Consider the following 21,618-nt stretch of genomic DNA (forward strand, 5'->3'; position numbering starts at 1 on the left):
ATCAATGCACCTGTAAAGAGAATGACATCAGAGAGAACATTACCAAAATCAATAGGTAGAAAGTAAAGCATGGCACCAGCCGCCATCCAAGGTTGAAGGGCTTTATCCCACTATATCAATGCACCTGTAAAGAGAATGACATCAGAGAGAACATTACCGCAATCAATAGGTAGAAAGTAAAGCATGGCACCAGCCGCCATCCAAGGTTGAAGGGCTATACCCTATTGCATCAATGCACCTGTAAAGAGAATGACATCAGAGAGAACATTATCGCAATCAATAGGTAGAAAGTAAAGCATGGCACCTGCCGCCATCCAAGGTTGAAGGGCTATACCCCATTGCATCAATGCACCTGTAAAGAGAATGACATCAGAGAGAACATTACCAAAATCAATAGGTAGAAAGTAAAGCATGGCACCTGCCGCCATCCAAGGTTGAAGGGCTTTATCCCACTACATCAATGCACCTGTAAAGAGAATGACATCAGAGAGAACATTACCAAAATCAATAGGTAGAAAGTAAAGCATGGCACCAGCCGCCATCCAAGGTTGAAGGGCTTTATCCCACTACATCAATGCACCTGTAAAGAGAATGACATCAGAGAGAACATTACCACAATCAATAGGTAGAAAGTAAAGCATGGCACCAGCCGCCATCCAAGGTTGAAGGGCTTTATCCCACTATATCAATGCACCTGTAAAGAGAATGACATCAGAGAGAACATTATCGCAACCAGTAGGAAGAAAGAAAAGTATGGCACCAGCCGCCATCCAAGGTTGAAGGGCTATACCCTATTGCATCAATGCACCTGTTAAGAGAATGATATCAGAGAGAACATTATCGCAATCAATAGGTAGAAAGAAAAGCATGGCACAAGCCGCCATCCAAGGCTGAAGGGCTATACCCTATTGCATCAATGCACCTGTAAAGAGAATGATATCAGAGAGAACATTACCACAATCAATAGGTAGAAAGTAAAGCATGGCACCAGCCGCCATCCAAGGCTGAAGGGCTTTATCCCACTATATCAATGAACCAGTAAGTAATATAACTATGTTACAATTGATAAATAAGAATCAAACTATTGCACTAGTAGACACTCATATTTACCCAGAAAGGAGGAATAGTGTCTCCTTTAATGTACTTTTATTTTTAATGGTAGCAATCCCACATGAAATGATTAGAGAGAAAATTTACCAAGAATAGACTTTAAAGGTAAAAGAAAGTAGTAGTAGTAGTAGTAGTAGTAGAAGTAGTAGTAGTAGTAGTAGTAGTAGTAGTAGAAGTAGTAGTAGTAGTAGTAGTAGTAGTAGTAGTAGTAGTAGTAGTAGTAGTAGTAAATAGTCAAATTAAATTTCCACAAAAATAATCATTGTATGAAAGAAGCTTAAACAGTCTCTACACTTTTGTAAGATTGGGATTAGAGAAATATAGAAAAAAAAATAGAAATCACATTCTTAAATTATTGTAGTTTAACAGTTTTGTGCTTGCTCAAAAAGTAGAGATCTCATAAAAACAAACATGGACAGGACAAAAGACAAGAAGAAAACACATAATACCATTAGAGATCAAATCTAATGAGAGAATAAACTGAAAGCATACATTACCGGCAGCTATGGGAATGGCGATGATATTATAGACGAGAGCAAACATGAAGTTGATGTGAATCCTTTTTACAGTCTTATGTGAGAGGTCAATGGCTGCGACCACATCTTGGAGATCATCCTGAATATAAAAGATAGGTCAGAGAATTATTTCATATAGCTGTTAACATCAGACATGGCTTTATAATAAAGACTGGTGTAGGTAATAACATTTGCTCCTCTGCTAGTTTCTCTGAAGATATAAAGGGGGGGGGGGAGGGTTGTGATAGGGTATTATGTTCAGTTACATGTAAGGATTAGGATTCATTTTAAAGATAAATTCCACTTTTGGTAACGATCTCAAAATGACTTTTTACAGAATCTAATATAATGACCACCCAAGTGTCTGTTTGTATGAATAAAATATATGTGCCAAAGGTTTCTGGGAGAAATTGTGTAATTGCTGAGAAATAAGCAAAATAAGCGCGGATTCGGTCTCTTCCGTCGGGTCTTTATTCCAGCAATAATAATACACTGTCCCAAGTGTGCCTATCTGTGTTGGTGATCTTCAGTGTGAATGTTTTTCAGCATAGATTTCAAGTTTATGTAACTGTACCAGATCTAGATCCTCGATGATATTCTGACAATTAAGCCTGGTTTTACAGACTTTCTCATGAAATCAGTGTTTACTGCAACTACTGGCATTTCTCTTTAAGGAAAATTTTGAACATTGGGTTTATGTTTTGCCTAGAGTATGCAGTGTCAGTCGGAGCAATTGTTGCAGGAGCAAATGTAATGGATCCACATGGCAAGCCCAACAAGCCCCAAAAGTGTCTCACCGAATTAGCTGTAGTAAAAATATTATGATGTTGAATTACAGTTTTACTGTAGGTACTTTTTGAGGAAATACGAGAAAGAAATGAACATTTTACAAACAGTCAGATTGTTGATATGTTATGAAATACTATAAGCTCACATTTTGACACTTCATATTCTTCAAGTTATGATTGGATTTACAAGCAGCTTTATAAAACTTTAGATTACGTTTTGCATGACTTAATGAACAAACTGACTGTAATGTGCCAAATTGACGTCAATGATTTTTATTTACACTAACTTTATTTCAAGTAATCCAATTGAAAACTTTTCTTCAAGTTCATTTCTTTCTTCTTTTTTTTAATAGATTATGTCTGTGTTAATCTTGGAACAAATTTCTTGCAAGTAAAAGATGCATGAAAGAAAAAAAATCCAATAATCCAACCACTGTGTGATTAAATTGAATCAGAATGCAATTGCTGGTCATATTACATTTATCATATAATCATGTGCCGCTTTATCAGTACCCCAATGAAACAGTTTTAGATATTTGAACAAATTCCTCTAACCCCCCCCAAAAAAAAAAAATATTGCTTATTAAAGAAATTAAATCAACTTTTTTCCCAATGAACAAAATAAATTTGCATTAATCCTTGTCATATCGTTAATTGAAGTAAGTCTAATTTCCAGTTTCTCTCTTTACTTACTCTGATCAAGACCACATTGGCTGCTTCTACTGCAACGTCTGTGCCCGTCCCTATAGCAATACCGACCTCAGCCTGGGCCAAGGCAGGCGAGTCATTGACCCCATCTCCTACCATGGCAACAAGATGACCTCTCTTCTGAAGTTCCCTGACCTTATCTACTTTGTGCTGAGGAAGAACTTCAGCAAAGATGTGCCCGATACCAACCTATCATAAAGAGCACAAAATACAACAAAGTAGTTGACAAGAATCTATCTTTTTAATGCCAGCCTATTGGAACATGGAACAGGGGGAAAGAGCACAGACTGAAAGGACTCTTTCTCTTGATGAAAATTGATCCATAGACCTGCCAACCTTGAAGAACAAGCAAAGGGGCAGAAAATTCAGACACACAATACAGACTAATCATTATGAGAAAACTATGGGCTTTCAATTTCCTCTAATGACAACAGCCCAGATAAAATTATATCATGCCTATATATCTTGGAAATGCTATGTGTTTAGCATGCATAATTAAAACCCCTTATTTGCAGTAAAAAGATCAACTGAAGATGTTGCTATGTTGCATACCAGAGTCAAATGAAATGCTTTTACTGATACAGGAGTAGGATAATTCACCTGTCAAACTTTATTCATGCTACACGGTCATTTCTCAAAATCCATGACTTTGCCAAGGATGCAGTGATCTGACAGGCCCTTCTGTGGTTGGCTATGAACCCTGTCACCTTGGAACCCCATTTCATAATAAATTACAATTATGCTATTATTGTAACTACAATTGAATCCTTGATTGTAATTGGTTGCTGAGCCATGCTACCAGGGTAGTTGCAATAATGGCAGAATTACAATTCTTCATGAAATGGGGTCCCAGAGCTAGAACTGTCTTACCTGTCCTGCGATGGCCTGAGCAGTCTTTTTATTATCACCAGTGAGTAGCATGACATCAAGGTTCATCTTCTTCAACGTACAGATAGCAGCTGCTGCTTCAGGCTTGACTGCATCTGCTACACTGATCATACCAACCAGCTCACCTGAGAGAGAGAGAGAGAGATAGGGAGAGGGGGATAAGAGAATGACAAAACCCAGATAACATAAGCATACAAAGGAAAGAAGTCGAAACAATTCCAGAGAAGAAAAGCAAAAGACAAAAGAAAGGATGAGTAAGAGGAGAAAAGGAGGCTGAATCACTTAAAACTTATATTGTCTCACTTCTTATCAACAAGAAATTAAATAGAAAAAAAAATCGATTGGAATTTCAGTGTAGTGATATATCTATGAACAATGGAAAATGAATACTTTTATTTGAAAGTGAAAGGGAAATAAATATAAGGGAAAATAGTTATGCCAGTGGAACTACATGTAGATAAATAAACAAATTCTCAGTTCAATTTCTATGTGAATACTTTCTATTGTAATTGTATTTTGTACTTTGTATATTTAAATATCTAAAAATATCTAAAATATGTGAATTCAGTATTTACTGCAAGACATGTATTTTAATAAATCATGAATCGAACTGAAGTGATGTGAAAGACATAATCCTTACCATTAATTGCCACTAAGACAGCAGTTTGCCCGAGCTCTTCCCTTGCTCCCAATGCAGCATCAATCTGATCAGCCATTGGTACAAAGTTACGATGCATCCACTCACGGTTGCCAATAGCAACGACATAATGATCAGTCTTAGTCCCTTTTGAAGCAGCGACATGTCCTACCATAAGAGCAACAAAATTTTAATTACAAAATGATGGCTTTTGTAGATAGATGACTGATTAACTTTCAGCATTAACAAAAACTATGACTGATACTAAATAGGTTCATTATTGCGGATTGAAATAATCGCTAGAAGGTATTCATTTGTCTCGCAATCTACTATGGTCAACAAGGAAATTCGTGATCACTCTCACAAGAAGTGTTCACTGGCTTTCTAGGAAAATTCGTGATCGCACAACGGATGAGTGCCCACCTATTGTTCTCGCGTTCGTGCGTACGGTCTTGGAGATTAGTATAAATAGAGTACGATATCAGCCAATCTTTGTCACTTGATAAAGAGTTGCAGTGGCACTCGAAAGCTCGTGAACTTGTAAGCTAGTGAACACTTTTTGCGAGAGTGATCACGAATTTTCCTAGAAAGCCAGTGAACACTTTTTGCGAGAGTGATCACGAAATTCCTTGTTGACCATAGTAGATTGCGAGACAAATGAATACCTTCTAGCGATTAAAACTATGACTGTTTACTTTTTTTTACTAGGTATGAAGATCTTAAAACCTACAAGTAATACATTTAGTATATAATAAATAAGTTGTAGTGTGGCAAAATCATGTAATAAGTTACTCCAAAGGCTTGACAGTGTAAAGCAATAATTAAAAGGGAATGCTGTCTCTTTTGTTAAAGGACTTGGTCTTCACCATGTCTATAACTTTGAATAAAATATATACCTCACAGAAATATACAGTAAAACCAAGCACAGCAATCAATTTCTGTTTTCTTCAGATATCAGTCTCATGGATAAATATTCAGAGAGGCACTGTTCCGTAAAATCCACTAGCCTGTAATGAAGACCTTCTTCTTTGTCATATTTACATGTACATGTGAGTTTGAATAAAAGTAAGATAACCAGCTCAAAAATCTCAGTTTACCTGTGGACTCTGAAGAAATGATGGCCGAACCTCCATTGCTCCGACTTGGAGAAACCACATCCACAGTGTTGTTATCGATCTCAACCCGGACTGTATCCTGGCTACTGTCCTGATGCTGACGGCTTAGGAGGAGTTCTAGGGAGAGGGCATCCACGGAGCACTTGATACCGCATCCAGGCACAACCTGAAAATCACTGCACTTTGCAAGGACACTGGTTCCAAACACCTGTAAGGGATGCAGTCATGTTGCAGAGTACAAAATTGAATTTAATAGACATATTCAAAAAAAGTGTACTGAAGTACACCATAGTCCCATCAGTGGTAGAACTTAAGCAAGTTTAATGTGTTGGATGTATGATTTTTGGTACTGATCATTATCAAAACTGTCTGGCACAATACCATTGTTTTTTTAGGGGAGGGGGCAATGAATATGAAAATTAAAAAAAATCAGAGTAAAGATACTTGAAAGCATTAAAAATTATATTAAATGGTAATTAACCAAAATTAAGATATAGATTTAAACCATGGTTTAACTTGAGACACCATTATAATCATGGGTCATGGAAAGTGGTTTGCCAGATTCATTTCATAAACAAGTTTTCGACAAGTGCTCTTTAACTGCCATTGGCATTATATAGCCAATTATGAGCTTTTAGTGATATTCTACCCATCCCAGCTACCTATGATTAGTATTTGCATAATAAAATCTATAACTTGCACACAAGATAAAAAGCAAATAATTGCAGCTGAATTGACAAACTGTTCACGTAACACATATCGTACTGTAATACAATTAATAAAAGTAAATAGTGCTGGTGACAGGTTAGGCACTCATGAAACTATTGTGACAGGCATCTATATTTTATGAACATCTATCTTATCTATCTTGTGTAACTCAAATTGAAGAAAGGAATTGATCATTGGATAGTGGTCTATTATTCTACAAGATAATTAATCATGAATCTGTTATGAACCTCTTTAGCTCTGGATGCTATTGCTACTCCTACGGGATGTTCACTACCCATCTCTGCTGAGCCAGCTACAGCCAGGAGTCTCTCTGTAGTGTAGGTCTCTCCATTGCCCTTGAATGCTGTCACATCGGTCACAGTAGGTTTACCTTGGGTGATCGTTCCTGTCTTGTCAAAGACCACAGTCTTTACCTGCACAAAGATACAAGGAATGACAAGATATGATTCAATGTTTCTGGACATCTAGGATGGGATCATCTTTCCAAGACCCCATTACATCAAAGTCAAATTAGTGGTAACTTTGCTATCCATTGGTAACTAACATGGTAGCAATACTCAACAGCAAATCAAATAAAGGAATCCATGGCAGACACCATTAGGTGGCAAAAGTACCACGATAATAGTAACTTTTATGCAAGGACCTTTGCCTCTGGATTTATTTTTTCTTCTGGTTTTATTTCAACAGGGTACCCTCTTCACTTAACAGATTGCTAACACTGATTCAATGAAATAATCTTGATTAGCACAAGGAGAGCATTTCATTTGGAGAGATTTGACAGTGATTTTCACCGACTTTTGTTTTACGCTATGTAAATCCTAGCATCTGATTGGCTTATAAGAAAATTAGTCAGTGAAAAATTACTGACAAGACTTGTTATGAAATGCTTGCAGTTTACATATGCCCAAACAGTACAAGCACAGACTTGAATTATTTTTAGAAGGAAACTTTAGTTTTATACTAAAATCCTTTCTTGCAAAAAAGTACATTGTTTTCTCTCTATTACAATAAAGCAACTAATCACCTCTTAACATCAAGTGACAAGGCAAACTATATGTATCACTTCGTAAGCATTATGTACATGCTATCTTTACTCAGCTTTCCCATTACTATCACCAAAGTTGATTATTTGCTTACTAATCAAAGGATCTATTTCTACTTTGCCAAAATAATTCCTCACCTTATGAGCTAATTCCAGAGGTTCCCCTCCTTTGATGAGTATGCCATTGGTAGCTCCTACCCCTGTCCCAACCATTACAGCTGTGGGGGTGGCCAGACCCAGTGCACAGGGGCATGCAATGCAAAGAACTGCAATGGCACATTGGAAGGAGTACTGCCAGATCATCATTGTCTTGTCTTCAGGTAATATCTATACATGTTGAAATCAGAAAAGGGATTAAAAAAAGCTTATGTCAAAGGAAAAAAAATATACATCACACATATTAGAGACATGCACATTCCTATTTCAAGTCAACCCTGCAAAGTCAAACTCACAGATTAAAAAAAAAGTATAAGTGAAGAAAATGTATTGGAAAAAAGGATAAGAAATTGTGATGAAAGATTGCGGAAGATGAAGACACTAAAACAAGACTTATCTCTATGTTTCCCAAATTTCTTACTGAAATGGGAAGGACCCTGTATGAAGTCTATGGAAAACTGTGCCATTGCCAAATGCAGACCTAGGAATGTAAAAGCATGCATGAGCCAAAAAGATGTAGGTGTGGTGAAAACAATTCCCAGTCCTCTTTACAAAGCCTGGTGTTAACAAAATTTGAATACCCATGAAAGCTCAAGACAGATTGCCTAAAAAAAATATAAAATGCAGAAATACTACAGTTTTTTATGCAAACTAAAAAAAGCTTTTAAATTTGTTATGAATTACTGTAATTTTATAATCATCATCATCAATCATCATCATTGCCATCACCACCATCTTCCCCCACTACCACCATGTTCATCATCTCCAGCACCACATCCTTCACCACCACTACCACTACCATGACCATCACCATCACCACAACTACCATGTACACCGCCACCACCAGTAACATGTCCATCATCACCAACATCACTACAATCCATCACCACCACTACCATCACCACCAACACAACTACCATGTACACCGCCACCACCAGTAACATGTCCATCATCACCAACATCACTACAATCCATCACCACCACCACCACCACCACTACCATGACCATCACCACCAACACAACTACCATGTACACTGCCACCACCAGTAACATGTCCATCATCACCAACATCACTACAATCCATCACCACCACCACCACCACCACTACCATGACCATCACCACCAACACAACTACCATGTACACCGCCACCACCAGTAACATGTCCATCATCACCAACATCACTACAATCCATCACCACCACCACCACTACCATGACCATCACCACCACTACAACTACCATGTACACCGCCACCACCAGTAACATGTACATCATCACCAACATCACTACAATCCATCACCACCACCACCACCCCCACTACCATGACCATCACCACCAACACAACTACCATGTACACTGCCACCACCAGTAACATGTCCATCATCACCAACATCACTACAATCCATCACCACCACCACCACCACCACTACCATGACCATCACCACCAACACAACTACCATGTACACCGCCACCACCAGTAACATGTCCATCATCACCAACATCACTACAATCCATCACCACCACCACCACTACCATGACCATCACCACCACTACAACTACCATGTACACCGCCACCACCAGTAACATGTACATCATCACCAACATCACTACAATTCCTCACCACCACTACCATGACCATCACCACCACCACAACTACCATGTACACTGCCACCACCAGTAACACGTCCATCATCACCAACATCACTACAATCCATCACCACCACCACCACTACCATGACCATCACCACCAACACAACTACCATGTACACCGCCATAACCAGTAACATGTCCATCATCACCAACATCACTACAATCCATCACCACCACCACCACTACCATGACCATCACCACCAACACAACTACCATGTACACCGCCACCACCAGTAACATGTCCATCATCACCAACATCACTACAATCCATCACCACCACCACCACTACCATGACCATCACCACCAACACAACTACCATGTACACCGCCACCACCAGTAACATGTCCATCATCACCAACATCACTACAATCCATCACCACCACCACCACCCCCACCCCCATGTATATCACAACACACATCACTACCTCCACCTCCAGTAACACCATCATCCCTGCCACCACCATCATTTTCATAGGTCTATTGTGCTCATTGTAAACCTTCTTACCTCTGAGCTGGATGGGTGCACCATACCAGAACCAGACAATCCCATAGCAATGTGACAAATGAGTGTTATCAAGGATATGATAACAATACCAGGGACAAAGTATGCTGCAATGCGATCAGCTAACTTCTGGATGGGAGCCTGTGAAGAGAGGAACATGATTCATAAAACATCAACAGTGATGAAATAGCCTACGCAGGCTATATTATAGAATATTTGAATTTCAAATTCGAATATTCAATTTCATCCAGCAAGTAGTTCATCCAAATTGTACTGTACTCTACCAAGGTGAATGAAATGGGACCTGGTTGGAAACCATTCCTTGAAACACAGTGTGTGCTGCATATACCACTCTGACGTACATCTAACAACTGCTTAATGCAATAATGCTATGCTAATCCATCACACTTAGAGAGCTTAAACTGTTGGGTGCTAGATAGGAAATTCTATCATTGAAATTCAATTCATTGTCATTGTTCTCAATTCAGTACTAAGTTGTTTTTTTTTTAATCAAGATCATTCATAAACATTCTTTATCAGGATCATAAGTACCAGTTTCAAAATCAAAACAGAATCTCTTTCAAAGTGAATTTACATCTGGTGCTAAAAGTCTAACCTATTTGTATAACTCACCTTGGATGTCTGTGCTTCCTCTACTAGTTTGACAATGTTTGCTAGAGTCGTTTCTGCACCAACATGAACGGCCTTGACATGCAGAAGCCCATTCTGATTAATGGTTCCTCCAATAACAGTACTCCCTAGCAAGTGAAAAAAAAAAGAATGACATGGTAAACAAATCAATAATCTCAATAATCATGCTGTAATAACAATCTGTACATGTTCTACAATATTGAGGTACATTTGGATCTTTTTCTTTAGTCATATCAACAAAATCAACTCCAAACCGACCGATGATATACATGTATCATTTAAAGCAACAAAAAGGCCCGTATTCTGAAGTCCAGTTTAAAATCTGTGCTAAAATTATGGAAAGCCAAATGCTTCAAAATAATGTTTACATTGTAGATTAGTATCATTTACTATGCTCTTTCCTCATCCTTTCATGGTGAAGACAACTAACTGTCTTATCATTTTCACACAGTTAAGAGTGATTTTGGTGTCAAAGAGCTTTATACAAACTGAATCTCTATTGTAAGAGATTATGTCATAATTGGCTATCCATAGCCAAACCACAATTTTACATGTAGACCAGAGTTTAAATTAAAGCTGACTTTAGAATATAGGCTAATAGCTTTGGAGTTGGTTTCATTGATGTGACTGAACCATCATCCATACAGGGTTGCCTGCCTGCTTGCCGAACTAACTAACTTACTAACTAACTAACTAACTAGCTAGCTAGCTAGCTAGCTAACTAACTAACTACCTAACTAACTAACTACCTACCTAACTAACCAACTACCTAACTAACTACCTAACTAACTAACTAACTAACCAACTAACCTGTCTTCTTAGTAACTGGCATGGATTCTCCTGTGATCAGTGCTTCATCCACCATGGACGTCCCTTCCTCCACCGTCCCATCCACAGGAATCTTCTCACCAGGACGAACCTTGACAAGGTCACCATGCTGCAAAAGGTCAACTTTGATCTGTTCCTCTAACCTTTGACCCTGGGGGTCAATGGTGACCAGGGTAGCTTCTGTTGCTTGTAAAGAGATGAGCTTGGCAAGGGCTGCTGAAGTCTTTCCCTGTAAAGGAAACAGGGACATTGATTATAAAGATTCACTGTAAAGATTAATTTGTTGCCCTGATAACACTATAAAATTGGTAATCTACAGCTTACACCAATTTTTTTTCATGAATATTTTACAATCAAATACATGTAATTTCTATATTTCAAAACAATGTATAATATAAAATCCATTTGTTACTGTAAACAAACTCTGCAGTCCGAACAAATCTACCAGATGCTCTGATCTAAAACGCTAATTTTTCTGAAACAAGGTCCCAGCTCTTTTCGTTCAATTGTTCATGACAGGATATCACAAGATTCCTACTATAATAAAGCAATATTGATGGTTTCAATACCATATTTTCCTTAAGTTCCAATGTATTCATAGTAAATAGATTTACACAGAACAATTGAGATTATGGGTTCACATTATGCAGCTTGCAGCGAAGAACAGAAGTAAAAGTAGTAAATTCAAAGTTTGAATCTGGTTTTATATCCAGGAACATAAGTGGTTGGATTCACCTCAAACTTAACAGCAGTTGCCCTTACTTCTCCTTTCCCTATGCCTGATTCAATGATTCCTCCATAGTCAACCCTACTCTCTTCAACTAGTTTCTTCCTTTTGTTGTCCCCTCCTTTTCAAACTACCCATCTCAACCTCAAAAGCATTACTCGGAACTGTCAATAATGCTTGCTGTCACACCAGAGAAAAAAAACTACACTAGGGCTCTCGAAATGTTAAAGAGCCCTGGAACATCCCCATTGCCTGAAATATCAAAGTATATCCAATATTTCAGATTTAGGAAGTAGGCTGTGTAGCCCCCCCCAAAAAAAAAAAAAAAAAAAAAGTTTGCCTGGTCCACACATACCTTGGTGTAATGCTCGAGCCATCTTCCTAATGTAACAAAGATGTAGAGCATGGGAGGCTCATCAAAGAATGTCTTTGGACTGGTATCTGATCTCCGACATATGGCTATCAACAGGACTGTGACAGAGTAGGTGTAAGAAATGGTGGTGGCCAAGACAATGAGGACATCCATATTGGCAGCCCCATGCTTGAGGGATTTGTAGGCTTGAATGTAGAAGTATCGCCCTGCTATGAACTATAAAGTGAGAACAAATTTTGGAAGAGGTTATCTTTATCATTGTATTATTTGTTTGCAAAATATGCAAATCCATATACTTTTGGCTACCAAAACGTAATCATCATCATCATCACTACCACCACCACCATCATTATCATCAACATTATCATCTCATCAACATCATTACTATAATCATCAACATCATCACCAACATCGTCATCATCACCATCGTCATCATCATCACCATATCATCCTCATCATCATAATAATCACAGTCATCACTATCATCACAATCCTCATCTTCACCATTAATAATAATAATAATAGGCATTTGCATAGTGCCATCTATCTAGAAACAATCTATTCCAAGGCACATTGTTTATTATTATTGTTATTACCACAGCTTCAGCTCGAGCTGCCTTCAGCGCTCGTGCATTCAAGGAATTAATACATTCACCTCACCTGGGTCGAGTACAGCACAGAGTGGATAAATTTCTTGCTGAAGGAAAACATGCCATGGCTAGGATTTGAAACTAGGACCCTCTGTTTGAAAAGCGAGAGTCAGAACCACTAGACCACGACGTGCCCATACAACCATTCATATCATCATTATCATCACCACCATTTCTATTGTCAGTGTCATCACTTTCACCATCGCTACCCCACCACCACAACTGACACCACTACAACCATTACCCTCACCATCTTACGCATAGATACTGACCTGTACAGGTGTGCAGAGAAGGAATAGAAGTAGGTTGAGGACTGAAACCCCCGGAAAGATACACTTAGGAGAGGGATGATGAATGATTTCATATAACAGTATGGCAATGACTGGTCCACCAAAGAGAAGGGAGATGAAGAATGATCTCTTCCACCTATAAATATAGCAAAACAAAAGCTCTTTACTTATACAATTCAAACAATTTGTCGCACGCATCACGAACCGTTCTCTCTGCGCACTTCAATGCGAAAAACGCATTTTGCAGAAAACGCATTTAACGAAAAGCTTTTTTAAAACCAGCAATAAGTGCACCTACAAGGAGAGCAAATCATTTACCGGTGTCTTCATTTGAAAGTTCAGGTTCCAAAGTTCCATCCCGTATCTTTATATTTTCTTGAAGTGAATTATTTACGCTACAGTGGGCATCGTAACAGAGCGGATGGTTCGTGGTGAAATCGTAAGGCGCGATAGCGCACTGTATCTATTCCAGAGAGGACGGTTCGTGGTGCGTACGATGAATAGGATTATCCATTTATCTTAAAAGTAATGAAATTTCCTATTTGATAGCACAGCATAATTATTAATTTTTTTTGGGGGGGGGGGTGTAAAATCGCAAAAATGAAGAAGCAGAAGAAATTGGTCTACAACCAGCATTAAAAAATGGTATGTCTACATAAGTTGATTTGTTGAATTTATAGTAAAAATATCTCTTTTTATTGAATTGCTTTATAAGTCAAAAATTTTGCAACTTCCAACACATTTCACTGACTGACATTCATTAAGGAAAGCAATGGTTAGATAGAAAAACAGATGAAAATAAACTGAAACTATAACAGATGTCCCAATATTAGATTAAAGAATTGGATTTCTCTTACTGATTGATGGTCTGGGAATGATCAACACTGGAATGTACATTCTTATCACTGGAAATCAAGCTGGCCTCAAAGCCTGCATCCTGAAGAAAAGAAAAACAAAATCATTAGAAGTAATATGATCCCATTATTCTTTAAAGGGGAATGAAACCTTTGGAACAAGTAGGCTTGTGTCGAAACAGAAAAATCAAAGAACAAAAACAAAGAAAGTTTGAGAAAAATTGGACAAAAAATAGTGATGAGTATTTGAATATTACAATCACTAATGCTATGGAGATCCTCCCAATGGCAATGCAACAAGGATGTGTGATGTCACATGTGAACAACTTTCCCTTTGATGGACTATAAAATACCCTCAAAATGTCTCTTTTTGCTTTTTCTTATGGTGATTCAAACTCTTTATCCATGATGTATCTTTTAAAAATCTGTATTACATGCCCTCCTATGGAAAGAACACATGATCTACTAAAAGATGTGATAAAAGAGACAATTGAAGTGAAATATATACCAAAGTAATGGGGAGAGTTGTTGCACAAGTGACATCACACATCTTTGTCACATTGCCAATTTGAGGATCTTCGAAGTATTAGTGATCGCAATATTCAAATGCTCATATCTTTCTCATTAGTTGTCCAATTTTTCTCAAACTTTTGTTGATCTGTTTCTTTGATTTTTCAGTTTTCACACAAGCTATCTTTTTCCAAAGGTTCATTCTCCTTTAAACAAGTATACATGTATTTTGGGAAATACGTGGGATGTTTGATTGGTTTGAGAAAAAAAATCAACAACAGAATGAGTAAGAAAACTGAAGTGCAACAAAACCAGTATGCAATTTGCTTAGATATATTTTCATATCATTCACATAGAAATACAATCAGTATGTTTAACTGTAGAATGCACAATTTTATAAAACTATGATCAATGGCTGGTTATGTGCTTTTATATACATCATGCAATTAGATTGGGCAAGAGCAAACCTATCATAAAATTCTAGCACTTGTTGTTGGTATTAACAGATTTGATGAAAATTGTGCCTGCGTGTTGTTAATTTTAAACTAACTTTGGAGAGCATCTATAAACAAGTTACAAAGTAGATTTAACAGTACATTTGTGTAATTCATACCTTAATTGCTAATATAATATCTCTTGGTCCTATGAGGTTAGGGTCATATTCAAAGTGACCTCTGCTGGTTGCCAGGGCAACAGCTGCTAGTTTAATCCCAGGTTTCTTGACGAGACTTGACTCAATCAGATGTACACAAGATGAACATGTCATGCCATATATCTGAAATTAGAAATAAAACATAGTGATATGGTGAAGCTGATGTACCTGAAATCACAGTTGAAATTAACTTGATTCTATAAATGCTTCTTTATTGATTGCAAGAACAAGATATCTTAATGTATGACCTTGATACCCCCAAAACCGTTCAGATCATTGTTACACTTATGAGTATACTTAAACAAAGTTTGAATTTATCTGTCAATCGGTTCTTTTAACATATTAAAAAAAAACAAGAACAGGACAGTGGGACAGATGTTATTGTTAACAAAAAATATTAACTTTGCCTCCAGTACGACTGATGAAAACCCCCAAAACATTTGAGCTTTTGTGATTAAAGTGGGGTATATTACCCTTTTCTTGGGGGGGGGCCACAGGAAAATTTTACAATCTTATGACCTTCGACCTGAGGCCAAACCAACTCATTTCTAAACTTGACCTGTGACTTCAAAGAGATATAATGTGCATATGGTATGAGTTTTGGGGGTTCAGCATGTACAACTAAAATCCATATTAGATGTTAGATTGCAGCCGAGCGTCAATATCAACAATGCCGAATAAATGTAGTAACACCGAATGTCTACATGTAGCTCCATTATGTCTACAGGCAAGACAGTATTTATATAATTTATTTGGATACATAAAGAAATATGTGTACTTCAATATAGATGTATCTATATCTAGATGAGACATACACAAACGCATAAAGATTAAGAAAACCAAATCAATTTTGGACAATAAAAACTCACATGTAATTCAACGACCCCTTCTTTGGGTTTAGACTCGTCTGCATCAATAACTTCTGCACCAAAGCCAAGATCATCTATTAAATTGGCAATCTTTGAGGGGGACAGGCCTTTGGCATTATAATTCACTTCAGCCTTCTGAGCCATCAGGGATACACGAATGCTCTTAATACCTGTGGAGAAAAAATGTATGAATATTATAAGCCACACATTGTGCACATTAATGCAATGTAGAATACTGAATTTTACGAGAGAAATGATTTCTGGCCTGGGTTTTGACCAGAATACCATTACTTTTTGTACAGTATGTGCATAAAATGGTAAAATTTCATTAAAAAATAATTGCACATCCAAGACTCTTTTCGAAGATATTGTTTTAGTAATAGAAATAACAGCCTTGAAGCATTCGGCACAGAGAATGGACTTGAGTGTCTTTTTTAATCTCAGAGTATCAATATTAAATACATGTTTTTTAGTTTTTTTTTCTGTATTGAAAACATACAATCAAGAGCAAATATTATTTCCAGTGAATCTGTCCTGGACCCAGTTGCATAAAAGTTACCATTATTTTGATAACTCTCATGCGATGGTAACTTGCATGGAAACCTTGATTCTGATTGGCTGTTGATCAGTGTTACCATGGTAGTTACCAATGGATGACAGAGTTACCATGATAGTAAATTTTATGCAACGGGGCTCAGGATTTAATGTTAGCAATCACTTATACCACCATTTGTACCTAAAATATATGAATATAAACTTTTAACAATATTTCATCAATTGATTTATTTAATCTATTGATTATCAAATTTCTCATTACCATAATACAGTAAAAACCTACTGAAAATGAAAAAATAAGGCTTTTAATAATAACCCTTTGAACCCTTGATAGGATATATAGGAAATTAATGCTTGAAAATAATTCCTTCCCCTGATTTGTAATAAACTCTGAAAGAGGAAGAAGTAGTAGTACAATGCTTGAATGTTTGGATTTCAAGAATGCCCAGTTCAGGATTTAAAATGAATATGCACATTGAGATTTAAATGTGTGATGTAGTTTTATTCTCTTGTAATGAATGCACATCATACCTTGAACATGCAAAGTATGTTCAGCATCTGTCAGAATTTTACCCAATTTGGCTAGTTCGAGTAAAGGAAAAAAGTAAACACCAATTCAAAACGTGTTGTTGGTGTTTTTTAAATCCCAATTAGATTATTAATAAATGTGACTAACAGCAAGCTTTTCATTCAAAATAAAATCACAATTTGACAGACTACAACATCATTGATTTCATTCATAAAAACAATGCGGTGCCTCGTTCATGATTTAACATACACATGTACTAACACTCTACTATACATGTAAAAAAATCTGTATGCTTGATTATTAAGTCCCAAGTCAGGAAAAAAGTTGTTGAAACTTTGCATACAATAAGGGTTCAAAGGCGAACCTAAATTCTTCTGGACAAAGATTCACTTTCAAATCAATACATGTACATTTAAATGGGTTGTTCCTTCCTATTTTGAACAATGTGAGGTAAAACCTTTGATGGAAAATGCTAAGCCAAAATTAAAAAATTAAAGTTTAGCAGAAACACTTTTTTTTAAACTAAAGGGAGAAATGAGAAACCCTTGAAACATGAGCCATTCTACAAGGCAAACTAGAAATTATAAAAAATACAAGGGGGCTAGTTCAAGCTCCAACTCCGCCTTGGTTTGCACACACCACCATGCCGGTCCCAAGCCCGGAAAAGGAGGAGGGTTGGGCGTCGGGTTAGCGACCCTACCCTGTAAAAAAATGTGATTGCTACGAAAACGTCAACAAGAAACTTAAACAGAATGGACCTGGGGAAGGACGGATCTCCGACTGGAGAGTTCATGGCGCCGTGTAGTGAAAGCCAGTCTCTGGAAGCTACAAGGCCGATAACCGTTGTATCAACCAGGACCACAACAAATGTAGGGACATGGAATGTAAGAACCATGTATGAAGCAGGGAAATCATTGCAAGTTGCAAGTGAAATGAGAAGATACAACCTGTCTATCTTAGGGATAAGCGAATGTAGATGGCTAGGTGCTGGTCAGTTTAAATTATCTACTGGAGAGCTACTTTTGTATTCGGGACACATAGAGGATGAAGCCACACATACGCAGGGAGTTGCAATAATGTTGTCGCGACAAGCCCAGGGAGCACTTATTGGTTGGGAAGCCCATGGTCCAAGGATCATTGTGGCATCCTTCAGAACGGATAAGCAGAGGATTAATATGGATGTAATCCAATGTTATGCTCCTACGAATGATGGGACAGATGAAGACAAAGAAAGCTTCTACAATCAACTCCACACAATAGTGCAGAATAGAAAGAGAAGAAACATTACAATTCTGATGGGGGATTTCAATGCCAAGATTGGATGTGACAACACCGGTTTTGAAGAAGTCATGGGCAAACAAGGTTTGGGAGAGATGAATGACAATGGGGAAAGGTTTGCAAATTTCTGTGCTGCAAACAAGTTTGTTATTGGAGGGAGCTTTTTCCAACACAAGCGTATACACAAAGCTACTTGGGTTTCACCAGATTTGGCAACTGAGAATCAAATAGACCATGTATGTGTAATCAAGAAGTTCCGTAGTTCTTTGCAAGATGTTCGAACAAGGAGGGGAGGAGATGTGGCTTCAGACCATCATCTACTGGTATCACAAGTAAGGTTAAAACTTAGGAGGGACTATGCAGGACAGAATGCAAAACGCCAAAGATACAATACTACTTTGTTAAAGGAGGCAGTGAAACTCAAAGAATTCAAGATCAACCTTTCCAATAGATTTGAAGTACTCCAGGATACATTAGAGGAGAAAACAGTTGAAGGGACTTGGAAAGGAATCAAAGAGACCTACACAAAGACGTGTAAGGAAGTATTAGGTCCTGTAAAACAAAACCACAAGGAATGGATCACAAAGGATACTCTGAAAAAAGTGGAGGAAAGGAGGGAAAAGAAAGCAGCAATCAACAATAGCCGCACAAGAGCTCAGAAATCCAAAGCGCAGACAGAGTATAGGGAGGCTAACAAGTCTGTGCGACAGAGGATAAAACAAGACAAAGTAACGTTCATTGAAGGTCTTGCAGATGAAGCTGAAACTGCATCTAAAAGAGGAAACTTAAGAGAACTTTATTCATTAATCAGAAAAATGTCAGGGAAATTTAATAAGTCAGAGAGACCAATTAAAGACAAGGACGGACAACCTATCCTTGACGGAGAGGGTCAGAAGAAAAGATGGGCAGAACATTTCGGAAACAAATGCCTAATATTACTAGACAGGCATTGACATGGAATCCTCAAGGAAAAAGGAAGAGGGGAAGGCCTCGTAACTCATGGCGCAGAGACATGGAGGCAGATGTTAAGAGGATGGGCCGCACATGGAAAGAACTGGAGACGCTGGCTTAGGACCGCTCTGCCTGGAGGAACTTTGTTGACGGCCTATGTCCCAGGAGGGGCGATAGGCGTAAGTAAGTAAGTAAGTTCAAGCCCCAGCAGCGTCAGACAAAAAGGCGTTAAAAGATGGGAGATTCTGCAACCCTGTTTGGCGTTCAACAAATGGAAGGGATAGAGCAACGTCGATCAGGCGCTGCACAGTGGCTGCCAGACCAACGATCAATTGGGCAAAATGATTTTTTTTAGTATTTTGATTAAAAATTTCCATTTTGAACAATACAATATGCATTTTGTTTTTCATCAATCTCTGAATAACTGAATTAAATTAACATAACTTTGCAATGAAAATATTTTGAGGGGAAACAATTTGGAAGAAGTACATGTAAAGTATCCCTTCACAGACTACTGTAAAGTATCCCTTCACAGACTACGTGTGAAAATGAAATTGATGTGTCAAGCCATTTCTGAGTATAAACACATTTTATGTAAGTGTTAATGTAGGAGCGAAAGAATCTACTTGTATTGATGACAGAAAAAGACCATAAGAATAAGTTGAATATTTTTTAATCTGAAAATTACTTGTGACTTATTGAAATTGACAAAATGAAAAGTTTGTGTACTCATGACTTGACATAGTCAATTTGAATTATAGACAGAAGTTAGTCAAATCAGAGTAGCAACATTTCTACAGTTATTTTCTCAAAATCTTATTGTTGATGAGTTACATCAGTTAATTTGTGTGATATGTTTAAAAATGTCATTAAAAAAGCAGTAGAGGCTGATAAAAGGAAAAAGTTGTGAAATATGTGCTGTGAAATGTGTAAAACATGTGAAAATTCAATTAAATTGTGTGAAGGAAAATTGAAACTTTTTGAGAAAATTCAAACCAGAGCTACCTTCATGCTTCGACATCCTGCCTTCAATCAATGCCACGCAAGAACTGCAGGTCATGCCAGTGACCCGCAGGAAGCACTTCTTGTTGGTGTCAGCTTGCACTTCCTGTCCAGCTGAATCTTGTGATACCTCTTGCATGAAAGCACCATGGGAAGTGATGGGTGATTGTTTAGATAAAGGCTCAATCGTTGGTTGGTGAGATGGTTTGCATGAATTTGGTGGTTTGATCTCAATTAATGGGGATTCTATCGAACAAGAAATAAATTTAGAACGAAAAATCAAAGAAAAATCAAAGATACTAGAGTGAAAAAGGCATATGAAAGGGAAAATAAAAGAGTGATTTATAAACTGATTTTCCTCAGCATAATATTGAAAAGAAGAAAATGAGCTTAAAAAGTTTTAACTTTGGAAATAAACACAACAAGTTCAGGATGAAATGTAATGAATGTGAAATAAAGAAATATTTTTACGCAAGAATACCTTGATCAGGAACCTGATGCATAAAATAAACAAAATATGATTTTCGTATCCTTGCCAAATGATATACGCACAGTCATATAAGAATTCCAGGGTTTATAACATGAACACTAGGTTGATTTTTTATGTTCACTGTACATAGCAGTCCCCATGTAATGTACAGAAAAATGACTTACTGCAGAAAAATATTTATAGATTCATGCAGTTGAATTCATTTTGATTAATAAAAAAAAGGGTTCAATAGAAAAAGTGCATGAAAATGTGAGCAAAAAAAATTACGGTATTGTGCAAGCTTTGAATATTTTGGTGTACAAACATGTACATACAGACTTTTATTTTTTGTATCTCCTTCCCCTCCTCCCTTAAAATCCCCCACAAACCTAAACAAACAAACAAAAATAAAGAAATAGTAGGTCATTCACTAAAAATCAAGTGGCAAGTCAATGGAAACTTCAAATTACAAATTTCAATGCAAAATAATTAGCTGTAGACAGTCTGCTGACAAAATTATACAAAACTGGTGGAACACAAGTGCGGGTAATGGAAAAATGATTTTTTGATGAAAATTAAAAATAAAATACG

At 37.3% G+C, this 21,618-nt stretch overlaps 1 protein-coding gene across 2 annotated transcripts in view; it reads right to left on the reverse strand.

Moving 5' to 3' along the window:
* Positions 1-206: 206 nt before the first annotated feature.
* LOC121411643 (copper-transporting ATPase 1-like) overlaps positions 207-21,618 on the reverse strand; it is a 36,182-nt gene continuing 14,770 nt past the window's right edge. Inside the window, exons 4-20 of one of the 2 annotated variants that reach the window (XM_041604462.1) lie at positions 20,562-20,804; positions 16,244-16,413; positions 15,336-15,497; positions 14,216-14,295; positions 13,341-13,494; positions 12,401-12,634; positions 11,301-11,547; positions 10,473-10,597; positions 9,843-9,980; positions 7,671-7,859; positions 6,718-6,903; positions 5,744-5,969; positions 4,650-4,814; positions 3,992-4,134; positions 3,107-3,310; positions 1,608-1,725; positions 207-352 (exon numbers count right to left, since the gene is read on the reverse strand). In XM_041604462.1, the coding sequence (XP_041460396.1) occupies positions 222-352; positions 1,608-1,725; positions 3,107-3,310; positions 3,992-4,134; positions 4,650-4,814; positions 5,744-5,969; positions 6,718-6,903; positions 7,671-7,859; positions 9,843-9,980; positions 10,473-10,597; positions 11,301-11,547; positions 12,401-12,634; positions 13,341-13,494; positions 14,216-14,295; positions 15,336-15,497; positions 16,244-16,413; positions 20,562-20,804 (2,915 nt within the window). In that variant the 3' untranslated portion in view covers positions 207-221. Of the gene's footprint in view, positions 353-880; positions 923-1,607; positions 1,726-3,106; positions 3,311-3,991; positions 4,135-4,649; positions 4,815-5,743; positions 5,970-6,717; positions 6,904-7,670; positions 7,860-9,842; positions 9,981-10,472; positions 10,598-11,300; positions 11,548-12,400; positions 12,635-13,340; positions 13,495-14,215; positions 14,296-15,335; positions 15,498-16,243; positions 16,414-20,561; positions 20,805-21,618 lie in introns of those variants that run through there. The other variant, XM_041604471.1, reaches the window with a different exon arrangement.

This window comes from Lytechinus variegatus, chromosome 1, assembly GCF_018143015.1.
Source record: "Lytechinus variegatus isolate NC3 chromosome 1, Lvar_3.0, whole genome shotgun sequence".
NCBI lineage: Eukaryota > Metazoa > Echinodermata > Echinoidea > Temnopleuroida > Toxopneustidae > Lytechinus > Lytechinus variegatus.